The sequence below is a fragment of the Falco naumanni genome, chromosome Z, assembly GCF_017639655.2.
Source record: "Falco naumanni isolate bFalNau1 chromosome Z, bFalNau1.pat, whole genome shotgun sequence".
Classification (NCBI taxonomy): domain Eukaryota; kingdom Metazoa; phylum Chordata; class Aves; order Falconiformes; family Falconidae; genus Falco; species Falco naumanni.
Genome location: NC_054080.1, coordinates 59,428,255 through 59,442,495, shown reverse-complemented (window position 1 = coordinate 59,442,495; position 14,241 = coordinate 59,428,255). Strand labels below are relative to the sequence as shown.

Below are 14,241 nucleotides of genomic sequence, written 5' to 3'. Positions count from 1 at the left end.
TAATTGCTATGTGTTTTAAGATTAAAAGATTAGGGAGCAGAAAATAATTTTAATCATTGCACTGCTGTCATCTCTTTAACTTTTCAGACAAACGTTCTGACTGAATTGAGAAAATGGAAGCTTAGTGTGATTGAACATCACAAGCTTCAAATGAGGCAAGAAAAAGAGAAACATGCTGCACACGTGAGACAGTTGAGCAGTGAGATGGAAAACATGAAGGAGTTGCTACGTACTTATGAAATATCTATTGGAAGGAAAGATGAGGTAGTAATTCAATTTCATAATTCAACAGTTACTGTCTTTTCTAAAAGTATCCACACTGAATTTTTGGGTGCATCTCTTATGTACTTAGATTGTATAGTAGAAGAAGTATCAATGCTGCTAATTATGTTCTCCATACTTACAATGGAAACTTAACATGCTGCGTGTATATATTTTGCATTGTTTGATTCTTAAATCTAGGCTCTCTTGTTCCTTATTTATTTCATGAAGATCACACAGGCTTAGATGAATCCATTAGCTCTTACACTTTAAAAGCCTTTAATTTTTCAATGATTGGATTGGTTTTCTTTAATTTTAAATGGGCAGCAGTCTCCTAAATGTCTCTATTTTAGGGTTCTTGTGAATTGTACATTTGTAAGAATTCTTAGGATTGTACCTTTGGAGTCTCTTGAGTTAAGCTTTTCTGCTATCAGCAATATCAACAACTGCAAAATTAACTGGAATTACGAGATGATATAAAGTTTTGGCAGCCCTTTGATCACATAATTAATTTAATCTTCTTATTGCAATCCTGATTTTTTGAACATGTACTTTAGGACACTTAATGGAATTTGGGTTTTAATTCCCATTTACCTTCTTCTTTAAAAAAACATCCATTGAAGTAGTTAAAATATGGGGGAAGATGATGTTCTGTATCCATTTAGAAAACAGTCTAATCTTACAGACCAAGCAAATATAAATATTGTAACATTACAAAAACAGGATTAGTATAATATCATTTATCTAAATAAGTATGTGCAGAGCCATCGTTATTTCAGCATACATCATTCAAACATACCAGATTCTGTTGGATATCATTGTATGACACTTATGTTTAATGTGCCATAATTCTCGATGATACTTGGAAAGCAGTATTTTTTTTTCCTGCTACCAAAGAAATTGTTTCTTTGTTCAATTTTATAGTTCTGTTTCTAAGAGAAATTGTTTTCAGTAGAAAATTATTGTTGCCACCACCCTAACGGGAGGTGGCAATGCTTCCATGTATCACTGTATTTACCAGAACTGCTGTGTTCTGACAAGGGCATAAGACAATATCTATCAGCCTCACAAATATTACAAATACTGCGGATTCTTGTTTTCACTTTGTAAATCTCACCAACGCTTTTTAGTGGCAAAAATATACTAATTAACAAATGATGATTTAGGCTGAGACTTCTAGTGTGTATCAACAGTTGTTGATGTTTTATATTAGTATATGACGCTTGCAACGGAAGTAATTTATTGTATTCCTTTGCTTTCTATTTGCTTATTGATTAGTTGATATTTATGCAAATTTACTTCTAATTTTAGATGTATTTGTTGTTACTTATATAGCTGAGACTATTCAATTCTGGAACTGAAAAGTTAAGACGAGTCACATTTAAACAAAGTAGCTTATACTAGATTAATGTATAGTATTAGGAAGTATTAGGAAGAGCTCATTCTTAAAAATTTACAGGTGGTTTATCTTTAAATTACTTTAAATACATCAGAGCAGCATTTATTTGTTTCTGGACTTCGAACATGTTAAACAAACTAAGCTTTTGCCCGGTAATATTTCATTAAACATGCAGAAGATGGACTGAAACAAGTTGTGTGAAAGTCTGTACTGAAGAAAATAGGAGATATTTATTATTTGCTAGATAACTTTGTTGATTTAAGGGTAGATTTTAAGTATCGTTCATTTAATTGATATATGTTCAAAATGTATTGCATGTAACATATGCCATAGACTATATTAAGATATGTTAGTATATAACATCACAGAATATTGTTCTTCACAATTCTAATGCAGTAGTTAAAGTAACTTGACATCATTCCCGAAAGTCCCGAGATTGGTCACTGTTGGCCATTGAAGTTGCTTAGACATTAGTAGTGGCGGAGTCTAGCTGAAGAAGTCAGGCAAAAATAGAGAACTACTCAGTGATTTGGTGTATTAGATTTGCATCACACCTGGCCTAATTTCTAATCAGGGAACCTCAGCTGTTTCTGTATACTAATTAAAACGTATTTAGAGGTTGGTGGTAAAAGTACTTAGTTGCATTCTCTGTCCAGTAGACCATCTTGCCTCTCAAATGGTTTGATTGCTGTAGGCCTATATGATACCTTTCATGAGAACTTTTAAAGAGAATGACAATTCTTAACCAGTTTTTTCTAGTTCTTAGCAACTCTTTACCTTGTTTATCATGTTCAGATGGTTGAATAAGCTTTCTGCAGATAAATAATTTCTTTACACTTCAATTAATTAATAATGCACTAAAACAAACTTAATATAAACATTCCTGATTGACCAAAATTGTCTTTGAAATAAGTGATTCTTCTGACCTTGTGCTACAATGACATTTAATTATGAGGAAGTAGCACAGAAGCCTGCAGATGTAGGATGAAATAACAATTCAGCTGAACTTTTCCTTAAACTATACAGTAGAAGTGTTTAAGTGACACATTCTGAGTGTTGAAGCCACAGGAATTTTACTTCTGATTTTAATTCTGATTGTTGTTTCCTGCATGCTAGAGTAAGGAGAAGATTCAGTAGAAAGCATCTGTAAAAAGCAAATACTTTAAGTGAAAAATAACTGATGCATAAAGTATATTCTGTTTGACCTTACAAAGATCATTGCTATTAAAAAATGTTAACTAATATTTTTGCAGGTGATTAATAACTTGACCCAAGCATTAGAGAGGCAAAAGGAGAGAATAGAGTTGATGAGAAGGTTTTCAGTGTGGCGAATTCAACATGTTAAAACCAAACAAGAGGTATGTGCGCAAAATAAAAATGCAATGAGAATGAAACCTCTGAACTCAAAAGGGTCAGAGTTGCTGCAGTTCCTGTTACAGTTTGAAGAAATGACAGTGTCTTTATTTTGATGTTTGACAATGTCAATTCTAAAAAGAACCCTGCTGTCAGAATACTCTCGGGGCGGGGCGGGGAGGGAAATCAAACCTATGTTTGTCTTGGATTGCTCCAATTACTGTGATCAGCTCACAGCAAATGAGCTCACAACAAATACAGTATCTGCGTTTTGAAGTAGGTGTCGAGGGAATCTGTATCTAAATTTCAAACAAATCTGAACAAAATAATTTGAACAGTGATGTGATACAATATCATTTTGGGAGGAAAAGCCACTTCCACAATAAAACTTCTGCTGCCTGCTTTTCTCATGTTGCCAAAACTTGAAGTAGCTAAGAGCTAGCTGCACACAAAATGTTGGGTATTGTGCCAGGCATCTAACAATAAACAGTCTACTCAGTGAAGTATGATGGAAAAGAAGAATCCCATACCAAGACTGCAAACCTTTCCCATTTCAAGCTGTTAAAAAGGAGAAGCCAGATTCCTGTGTAGACTCAGGTGTGTTGACACTATCCAAAACTGCTGACTTGCAGAGAAGAATAGCCTTTGCTTTTTCCCTTCCCTCCCATCTTAGAATTTACTAATAATTTGGAGTCTTGTTTTTACTCGGCTCTTTTTATTTTTCCTAATTAATTTCTGAAAAACTAATGCAATGCTGAAATACATAGTTTGGTGACTATTTTGAAATAGAGTAGAATAATAGAACTGTCTTAAAGGCCTTTTTAAAGCATCCTGAATTCTAAATTTATTACAAATGTAGGTATTTTATGCTAATCATCTGCAATCTTGGTGTCTGAAGGTTTTACATGGTTCCTGCAGTGAATCAAAATGTACCACATACCCATAACTGCTTCAAACATTCATGGTTACATCATATATGTGAGGTGGTTTAAGTGTCATTAATCTAAGAGTGAAAACACTGGGTTTTTAACCTAGGAGTTCACAAATATGCTTTCTCATACCGAGCACAGTAATGTTCTGTGACACGTGCAGGAAGAAACGTTGGGCTGCTGATGCTATGTTTGTATACCACTTCACTACAGCATGTGTAACTTATTTAGGCGTTCCTACTGTGGTCTGCGTAATAAGTTGTAAAACAATCATCCACACTCTCTACAATACTTAAATTTTTAAGAAACCTGAACTTGCATATCTTGTTGTTATATTTGCTTCCTAAGGAATATTCAAATAGAATAGCAGACAGACAATTCCGGACAGGTTTGATGAAGAAAGTATGGGCAGCATGGCGCACTCTTAGTGAAGAAAAATGGAAAGAAAAAGTAGCAAAAGCCTGTCAGTTAAGGGCAGAAGATGTCTGTGTTCAGCTCACCAATGATTACGAAGCCAAAATTGCCGAGGTAAAATAAGGTTCCTGTCTTTCATTCTTTCTCTCCTTCACTTCCCCACCCCCTATCCCTCCAAAGTATCTCTTTCCCAGCAGACTTGTAAAACACGAGGGCTTCCCAGCAAAACAGAGCTCCCAAGTACACAAGAAGATCTGAGGAGATCTAAGATCTCCACTGGTTTCTAGATGGGAATCTTTTTTTCCTGCATCTGATATAAAATGTTGCTAATCTGCATGCACAGGTGAAGTAAATAGGACTGTTCCTGAAATGAGACAAATCTCTATCTGCCCAACAATGGGGAACATTTGTGGTATTTGTGTACTAAGAGCACACTGTTAATATTGACTATCGGTTTTGAGGTCTTACTGAAGAAGACAATGGAAATAGAAGAACATTATTGCTATGAATGATCATGATGAGTACAATATTTTTTCCTTCAATAGCTGTTCTCTTAAAGGCTGAATTTAAGTTTAGTTTTGCGTTCAACTTGCCAAGTAAGCTTGTTAAAGAATTTTCAGAGCTTAAGTTGAAGTTATCAACATATGAATTGATACACAGTAAATAAAGTTTTTAAAGATATATTGTAAAGACACTCTATTTTAACAAGACATTAAACCTAGAATTTCAACAGGCTTACCAATGTGGTTTACCAGCAAAAAAAAAACAGTAAGCCATGAGTTTCAAAGGTAACTTGGTGTGTCTTTTCTCAGCATTTTTAGTTTTTTACAGTAGGTAGGAAAGAGTTTGCTGATGACAATTCACCCTATGCTTCAATAGTTTTCTGGGAACACTTATTCCTCTGTTGAGCAAATCCACGTTCCTGCGGAAGTCTAGCTTGTGCCAGATGTCTAAAGACAAAAACTTGTCAGATAAATTTCTGCTTAGCTGGTTAGGTAGGTCTGACAATTCTTTTGAATTCATTCTTGTTCCTTGGTTTGCTCTAGTACAAATGTGCGGTGGTACAAAGAAATGACAAGTAGCTGCACATCTCTGGTGAACCAGACATTTTGAAGTGAAAATGCATATTTTTGTAAACATAGGAAGTGACTTTTGAAGCTAATTGAGGAGTATGTTCATAGTTTGAATATGTTTGTAGTTTGCACTCAGAAGTACAGGAGGCTGTTTCCTTATTCTCGCAGCTAACTGCTACTTTGGAACAGACAAAAGCTGAGGTTCTGCGACTGCACAGTGAAAGAGAACAGTATGAAGACACCATGAAGAAAGCTTTTATGCGTGGTGTGTGTGCTTTGAATCTGGAAGCAATGACCATGTTTCAGGGCAAGGACAGCAGGACAGAACCTGGTCAGTATAAAAAGCAGCTCTAATCTGGTAGTCTGTGTGGGGTTTTCTTGGCTTTCTTAGTTTGGGGTTTTTTGTTTTTTTGAATGATTCTCCCCCTCTTTTTTTTAATTTAATATGAGGACTTGTGGCAATACAGAGTTTATCAAATACTGCTTTACAAAGTCCTGTTGAATAAGTTGAGAATATTCTGATGCTGAATTTTGTACTGCTGTAGTTGGAAGGTGGAACATGTTCTCTTCACCCCACCTTGCTGGGAGGGTGGTAACCTGCAGCTGAAGGCAGAACAAGGAAGATGGGGATGGTGAACTTCTTAAGTTGCTGTGGAAGATTACCCAGCATTTTGTCAGCACCCTGGTTATGGGGAAGTGAGGGGGAAATCCTGGAAAACCCACCTCTATTCAGTGTGCAATGAGTCGTCTTTTTTAATCTTGCCTTTTAAGGCTAAAAGGGCAAGTAAGTCTCTCAGGTTCTGTATTTAGTTGGAGTTCTGTGCCAGAACAGGAAACGCCAGTCTAATTATATCAGCAGCACACTCATAAAACTTGTGCAGCTACACAGGTAAGAGCTGCACACCCTTACTGACGTAATAGTCTCACCCCGATGGGGTTATTTCATCTATAGCTGTAGGAGCATAATCATGCTGGTGCAGCAGTCTACATTAAAGAGAAAATTGCTGTGCCAGCAGGAGTGGCACAGCTGTACAGGTGGCTTAACAACCAGCTGCACTGGCGCAGTTGTTAATGGCCTTAGGAAAGTAACTTCAGTTGCTAAACTTAACAATCTTATACGAGAAGTTTCTGAAATACTTCAGAGTAATTCTTCCCCAAAAATGTAGGTAGGAAGAGGAGATTAAAACCTGAAGAAGGTGTAAGAGGTGTAAGATGGTACTTACCGGAGCAGCTGTCTGAGCCTGTTAAACGTACATGGTATTTGTGCAGTTACTTAGGAAATTAGAATATGGCATTGGCTAAGTGCGGTAGCTGTGTGCAAGTGAAAATATGATCGGTATTTGGGGAAGGTGAAGAATGAATGATGTCTTCAAGATACTGAGTTTGGAAATAAAGTTATAGAGCATTGCCCAACTACTTTTTATTTTTCACTGTGTTATAAATTAAGAAGTACTGTCTCCTGAGGCTTTATCTTATATTTGTTTGTTTATTGTTTTCCAAAAATACACAGCAGACAATGGGTGTACCTAATACTGTTGGGTAACCGAGTGGTGTGAAATAGGTATGCATTGTTTCTGTAAACTTGCAAAGAGGAGGGTAGGTAGATAGGAAGTGAAGAAAACCGAGCTCTAGAGCTGCTGTAACCAACCACTGGGACTCACGGACCAATGATTTTGCTTGCTTGTTACCATGAGACAGGAGCTTATACACTACACGGGCACAGTTCCTAGAGATTTGGCTACGCTGGACAACTGGGGTGGCAGTACCTAACTTTTTGGGTGTCCAGCCATCATGCTTTTTTAATTTTCTGTGGTCAGTGTAGTCCTCATCAGGCTTCATAACGTCTCATAGTCTCTGTTGCTCTTGGTCCCATGCTCGCCATCTTCTTCCACTGCCTCTCATACCACCTTCTCCCCTGCCCCAGGCACACTAGTTCTGGCTACAGCCAGGTGGTGCATTTCAGGAAGTGAATTACATAATAATTTAATATGGTTGTACAACTGCTTATTACCATTCTTCCTCAGGTGTAACAGAGCAGCAATCAGAACATCAGGGGACTTCAAACGTCAGATTAGATGCTTATTGTGATTTGTTCTAGTCTTGTAATCTGTGGACGTTAGAACTTCGTGTGCCAGTCGGTCAGCGGTTACATGTTTATAGGAACACTGCAGTGCCACCTACTGTCATTGGGAATAAAAGCGGAATTTGACCTTTTTACAGATTTGCGAAGTTATTATAATGTACATTTAATCATTTAGTATGTATACGATGTACAGATAACATACTTTAATAACCTACATTATAATCTGTATTATAGTGTGCATGTATCACAAGCTTAATGGGTCTGTAACATTTGTAGCCAATGCTGATGGTCTAAAATCTATCTGGCTGATTTACTAACACATGGTTGGTTGTTTTTTAACAACTATTATTATATTAACGTTATTTTTAACCTCTTTATGTATTTAAAGGAACAAGAATTCGTAACTTTATTTTAAAAAACCTAACACTGCTTTTCTAAGTAACATACATCAGGTCTGATTGGTATGTAACTATGCATTGGTCCTGTCTGTGCTGAAGCTTAATGTGTGTGTACACACATACGTATGTACAGAATGCATATTTCTGGCACTCTTGAAATCTTTGAGTAAATGCACTGATTTGAACTACCTTCCTTGTATTTTCCCTGCATGCTTCAAGAGAAAAAACAACAAGCTACCACATGGTGTCTCTCTAGTCCCTGGAATGAGCTAAGTTCCCTTGTCCTGGAGCTGCTACCATCTGCTTCAGAAATAGGGACATAAATAAGAATATCTCTCTGCTTCCTTTAAGGAAGTTTGTATTCAAAAGGAAAAGGCTGAAACTGCTTGGAAAAGATACTGGGCTTTAGTCTGCAGATGTGACATCCCCAGGATGTCTGCATAGCAAGACAAAAAAATCCTGGATGGATTTTGCGCAAGCTCAGGCTTACCCAGCTTATGCAGGGGTGATGAGAGCTGTAGGGCATCTGTAGATCATCCCAGCCCTACAGCCAGGATGTGGCCAGTGTCCAGCTATCGTATATGGAGAGGAGATGCTGCTGAGCGTGATCTGTGTCTTTGAAATCGCAGTACGTTCTCAGGAAAGTTAAAATAACATTTTACATTATTGACAGTGAGCCCCCTTAAGGATCTTACACCCTTGCAGAGGTCCAGTATGGCATTTCTGTGTTTTGCTGCTCTCCACCTGAACTGGAGCTTGTCCCGTAGCGTAAAAGCAGCTCTTGCACAGTGGAGTTACTATTGTCAAGCAGTACAGAGAACCTCAGTTCTTTGCACTACAAGTGTGTGACAAATGCCACAGGGATTTTGAGACATAACACAGAAACAAGCCCCTTGGAAAATATTATTTCCAAGTATCTGAAAAGAAGGTCAAGTACAGGAATGTTTATGTGTGTATATATATTTTTATATATATATGTGTACACAAACATACCCCCTATAAAGAACAGGCAGATCCTTTCAATTAGACTATACAGAAATCCCAAAGGAATAATAAAGCTGTTACTGTGCTTATCTGGTTGGGTTTTTTTTCCCCTTAGGGTTTGCTAGATTATGTGCTGATCCCATTACTTTGTGTTTCTAATAATAGATGTAGGATGTAGGAGAAATGATAACAGTACCATTGTTGCAGGAAGGCTACCTCCTTCGCAATATGATCCTCCATCACCACCACCTCCACCAGCAACTACTCTTCAGCTGGAAGACATGGTAAGCATGTAGCTGGAACAGAACTGTGTTTGCTGGTGACAAAAATGAACTTCATTGGTTGGAGCTTTATAAAAATAAATGCCATAGCCCGTGAATTGAAGAAATTTTAAGACAGTCTAAGTGTAAAAAGAAACCTATGGACGTGTTCAGACTGCATGGTGTAAGTGAAGTGACTGAGGCACAGCTGCTGTGTCTCACTATGCTTTCATTAAGCTCTGCTTTTTACTTTAGTGAAAATGTGTTAAACTAATGAAGAAAAGGTCAGTATAAGAAGAGTTTTCTCTCTAAGATTCTTTCTGGAAAAAAAGCTGTTAGAAGGTTTTTGGGTTTAAAAAAAAACAACCAAACAAACAAACCCTGAGCTTAATATAGTCTGAAAAGAAGAAAGCTGGCTCGGTTGTGTCAACTTAGCCAGATTATTGCCCGGTACCATGGATGTTCTGCACCTGCCCTAGAGTCATCCTGAAGACATTGCCACTGTAAACCAGTTTCACACTAGAGTGCAGGTTACAACAGGGGAGCTGTGCTTGCCTCTGTCCTGATTTTCCATTCTGATACTATCAAATGTTATTCACATGTTTCTACAATTTTTAAACAAGTATTTTTAAATTAGCCAGAAAACAGTAAAACTAGACATAAAATATCTGCAAAGAAGGTACATTTAGAAGGGTAATTGGAATAGTCTAAAGAGGAGTATCTATCTATCTGAAGAGTAAAACTGTTTTCTAGAAAGTTTTCTCATTCTTTGTAAATTCTGGTTTTATTCACAGTTTTCTAGCCACCTGGGTCACGCAAGCACTTACCAGACCAGGCTAGATTCTGATTCTCCAGTAATTGTCACTAGCACAACTACAGCATCTGGTGTGGTGTCAACTCAGAAACTGGTAACATGCTAAAATTAACTTTCTTTTTTTTATTTTAAGGCATAATTATAACAAATATTAGTTCGGGTGTCATTATTTCCATGTTTTTCAGAGCAAAACAAGTATGTAGTTGAGGAAACTGCCATAGAGTTTACATCACAGTGTGAAGACACTAGCTTCAAATGCTCATTAATGTTACAGAAACCCATTTATGTTAAGAAAAATTTTAAATTGTTTTTGCAGGGGGAGGGGGTGGTGTGACAAAATGAAGAATAGAGAAGTGCACGTACACTTAACGCGTAGCGCAACAGGAACAATTGGTGTTTCACTTGGTAACATTTTGTTCTGGAAAGAATATGCTTTGCCTTAGCATCCTGCTGTTTGAAATGTCTCTCTCATCCCCTCTGCTGTATTTGTTACTAAACTGGCCTTTTACTTTTCTCCGCTGTCTTCTGCATTGCTCTCCTTTCTTTTTCCCATCTGATACAGTTTGCTACCAGCTGTCAGAAAAAGATTCAGCATTTTACTGCATGGAACCTTTTTTGTATCTGCTCTGTCATTGCTAGAAAGACTTTCCAGGGTGACAGAAGTGCCTGCAGCTGTCACTCAAGTATGCAGCCAGTGAGCAAAACTAAGCTATCCATGCTGCTTGATTTTTGTTAAATTAGCCATACTCCCTTCAGGATAGAAGTCACTTGCTTGAAATGCTGTCTCATCTTTATGTGGAAAAAGGTGGAAAAAACTAGATTGCAACTAGATGGAGCCAGTTCAGTCCTGTATAACGTAACTGGATTACCTGCAACATTCCATGTTCCACTTAGGCACAGGGCTGACATATCTAAGCAGACATATCTAAACCACTGTAAATACTATGTTTAGAACTTTTTACCAACTAATATTTAATTTATTTGTAGCCCATGGCAAAAGTAATAACATCTGCTCAACAGAAAGCAGGAAGAACAATCACTGCTCGAATCACAGGCCGAGCTGATATGGGACAAAAACCCAGAATTTGTGGTAGTTTAGCAGTGATGGGAGTTGTTCCACCCGTGAGTTCTGTCATTGTTGAAAAACATCATCCAGTCACTCAGGTAAGTCAGAGTTAAGTTTGTAACAGTATTGTTACTACAGCACATCTGGTAGTAGTTTAAAGAAAAACAACCATCGTGAAGAGGTATTACACAAGGCTCGGTCTTGAGGCCTGTTTAAAATAACAGTACTGTCTTTGGGCTGGGTAGAAAGTGCTAGTGAGGAGAGAAAGTAAATATTGCCACTTCAATCTATTGTCTTGTTTCTGTAGTAATTATTTCATAGGTATAGTAGTCTTGGCTGTCTCTCTCTTGGCCAGCTCTTCCGTAAGTCTTCCTCTTAAGAGAAGCTGGTACAGCAGTGTTTGGTGTCATCACTGTGCAACCACAGTTTAAAGACAAGCTTCATGGTGTATAGCAGGAATAGTGACTGAACCAGAGGTGGCAGAGATATAAATTAGCCTGACAGGCTGAGGGTAGCAAATTATTGGGGTTGGGGAAAGTAAAACCCTTGTCCAGAGGCAATTAATTTCATCAAGCCTGCTCCCTGTTGTATTTTGAGTCCTAGTCCCCCCATTCATCCTGAAGAAAATACTGAAGGAAGTGCATTAATAAGGTATGAAAGCAACATACAAGAAGACTGTAAACAGTGACCTACATGGTCTAGACAATTGCTACACTTTTAGACCAGTCTGAGCAAAAAATGGTTGTAACTGGAGGTGTATGGGACAGTTGAAGATTTTTTTTTTAATTTTTTCCCCACTATTTTAACCTGTAAAGTAGGATCTGAGTTTGCGCTATCTGAAAGTCCAGTTTCTCTTCAGTGATACTGCTGGAACAAGCAGACCTACATCAGGTCCTTTAATTTGAGCTGGAGTTACTGGTAGCTGTCTGTGTGAGGAATTTCTGCTTTCACTCATTTCCTGTGGTGAGTCAGAGCCCTGTGACAGGCTGCACATAGCTTTCAAGAATTTGGGCTCCTAAGCAGAAATTCATATTTAAATTGTATGTCCTTAGGGGGTTAGAAGTTTGGTGTGGAAATTCTTTCATTAAGACAGATTTCTTAATGAAATTTCTTTCTTTCATAAGACAATTTCTGGATTCAGATTGTGTGACTAGCATGACAAATAAAGTACCTGAACTACTGTACAAAAAAACCTGACTTCGGAAAATAATAAATGTGACAGTCCCAGAGATATATTCCGTATACTCTTTCTGCAAATAAAAGCCTAAGTGGAAGTCGATCAGACTGAAGTATTTCTTTTGAATTAATTTGACAGGGGAGAGAGTTTACCTTGATTAAAAACAGAATGACTGCTGTTTATGGCGGTAAGGTGGCTAGGTTTTGGGGAGAAAAATTCATTGTTAAATAAATGCAAACCTTTTCCTTTTAGAGACCAGAGACTTTTCAGATATTTCCTCATAGCAAATACTGAACTTCAAAAGGAAAGCTGGCATGATTAAGTTAGCACTACAGAGGAAAACTCTGAACAGTTTGTAAAAAAAACAAAAAAAAACCCCAAACAAACAACAACAAAAAAAAACACAAACCACCAAGCAAACCAACTTTGCAATAAGCTTGAGGTGATAAAAGCTCCGGGTACCCAGTTAACTGGAAGTTTAGCACTTTATATTCTGAAAAGTATATTACAGATAAGGAAGGAAAAAAATTACTGTCATTCTCTTAAAGTAACCAAGGTTTGGGGTTTGTTTGTTGGAGAAGTGTATTTCAGTTCAGATTGCAAATCTTTCTGTTTAAGCTATAGCTCACTTAGAGCTATTTTAATGGGGATTTTTTTTTTTAACTGTTAAGCATTTTGATGTATCTGGTTACTTTTCAGCAAACTGTATCCCAAGCAACTGCTGCTAAATATCCTCGAACTGTGCTCCATTCTTCTGGTTCTACCACTGTGAGACCTGCAGGACAAGCTGGGCGAACGCTTCAGGGCCAAACTGATACCAGTGTTCAGTCAATAAAAGTTGTTGACTGAGTGAATATTTTTCTCACCAGTGGGGTTTTTATCAAAGTACAATTTAAACTTCTTCCCAGTCTTTTCAGGTTTGATGTAGCAAGGCCTAAAGTATGTATCATGCTTTAACCCTTTTCTAAAAAAAGACTTTTTTTAAAGTGCTTTTATAGTAAACAGCAGGAGGGGAAAAAAGAATTTGAAATCTTATTCTACCTCCAAACCATTTGAGAACTTATTAAGATAAACACTTTTTATTTAAGGAGTCTTTTACACACTTCTAAATAAAGGATAGAATGTGATTTATTTTTTTTGGTCTGAATCAGTTTGTCTTGTCCCAGTGTTACTAACATCTACTTTCAAGTTAAAATTATTTTTATTTTTGATACATATGCTTTCGGTTGCTTATGCAACTAGGTGTAGTTGACATGCATTTTAATTATGTCCTATAACAGCATACTTAAATGAAGAATAACAGGGTGGTATCCTTCACACTCAGGGTGTGACTTAAGCCAGCTAAGGTACTGAGTCCATCAAATTGTTAAACATTCTCATTTTCTAAGCTAATCTTGCATACTTATCAGCATCTAAGAATTTGTGATCTTAGATCCCTAATTCCAAAACCTGAGGATTTAGCAGTCTGTTCTTCTTCATGTTCCCGTGATGATCAGCAGCCCTGTCAAAACAGGTTGCACACAAGAGGGCAGTTGGGGATAAGACTTCAGACTAAGAATCAGATCATCAACTTTTTAGTACAAACAATAATATTGATTACAGGAGAATGCTAGCTCTGTAGAGACAGACAAGACAATTCAATTCTTCCATTACATGATAAAATTGTTGCTGTTTTGTTATAGAGAAGACTACGTGAAATATATTTAGTATATGAAATATATTTAGACATGAAATATATTTAGTAGTGAGAAAACCTTTAAAAATATTCAGCAAGACACTACCAAATATTAATTCAAGACATGAACAAGAAATAGGTAAATAATTGCTAGATGTGTTTATTAAAGAGCAAATGCTCTGTTTTGGGTATGTATATAAGGTAATGCCTTGATACAAAATTCTGCAGCCACACGTTATTTTAGACATGAAATTTTTGTGCATTTTCATTACATAAATCAAATGCTGAAGAAAAAGACTTGTCCTAATCCTAACACTGATTAAACAAGAGAAAAGACCTGTTCAGACAGGAACAC

General features: G+C 37.1%; 1 protein-coding gene across 2 annotated transcripts in view; it reads left to right on the top strand.

Moving 5' to 3' along the window:
• The window catches only part of POC5 (POC5 centriolar protein), a 28,402-nt gene extending 15,060 nt beyond the window's left edge, over nt 1-13,342 (top strand). Inside the window, exons 5-12 of one of the 2 annotated variants that reach the window (XM_040579829.1) lie at nt 88-264; nt 2,914-3,018; nt 4,291-4,470; nt 5,598-5,760; nt 9,102-9,178; nt 9,949-10,062; nt 10,956-11,132; nt 12,911-13,342. In XM_040579829.1, the coding sequence (XP_040435763.1) occupies nt 88-264; nt 2,914-3,018; nt 4,291-4,470; nt 5,598-5,760; nt 9,102-9,178; nt 9,949-10,062; nt 10,956-11,132; nt 12,911-13,060 (1,143 nt within the window). In that variant the 3' untranslated portion in view covers nt 13,061-13,342. Of the gene's footprint in view, nt 1-87; nt 265-2,913; nt 3,019-4,290; nt 4,471-5,597; nt 5,761-9,059; nt 9,179-9,948; nt 10,063-10,955; nt 11,133-12,910 lie in introns of both variants that reach the window. The other variant, XM_040579828.1, reaches the window with a different exon arrangement.
• The last annotated feature ends 899 nt before the right edge of the window (nt 13,343-14,241 follow it).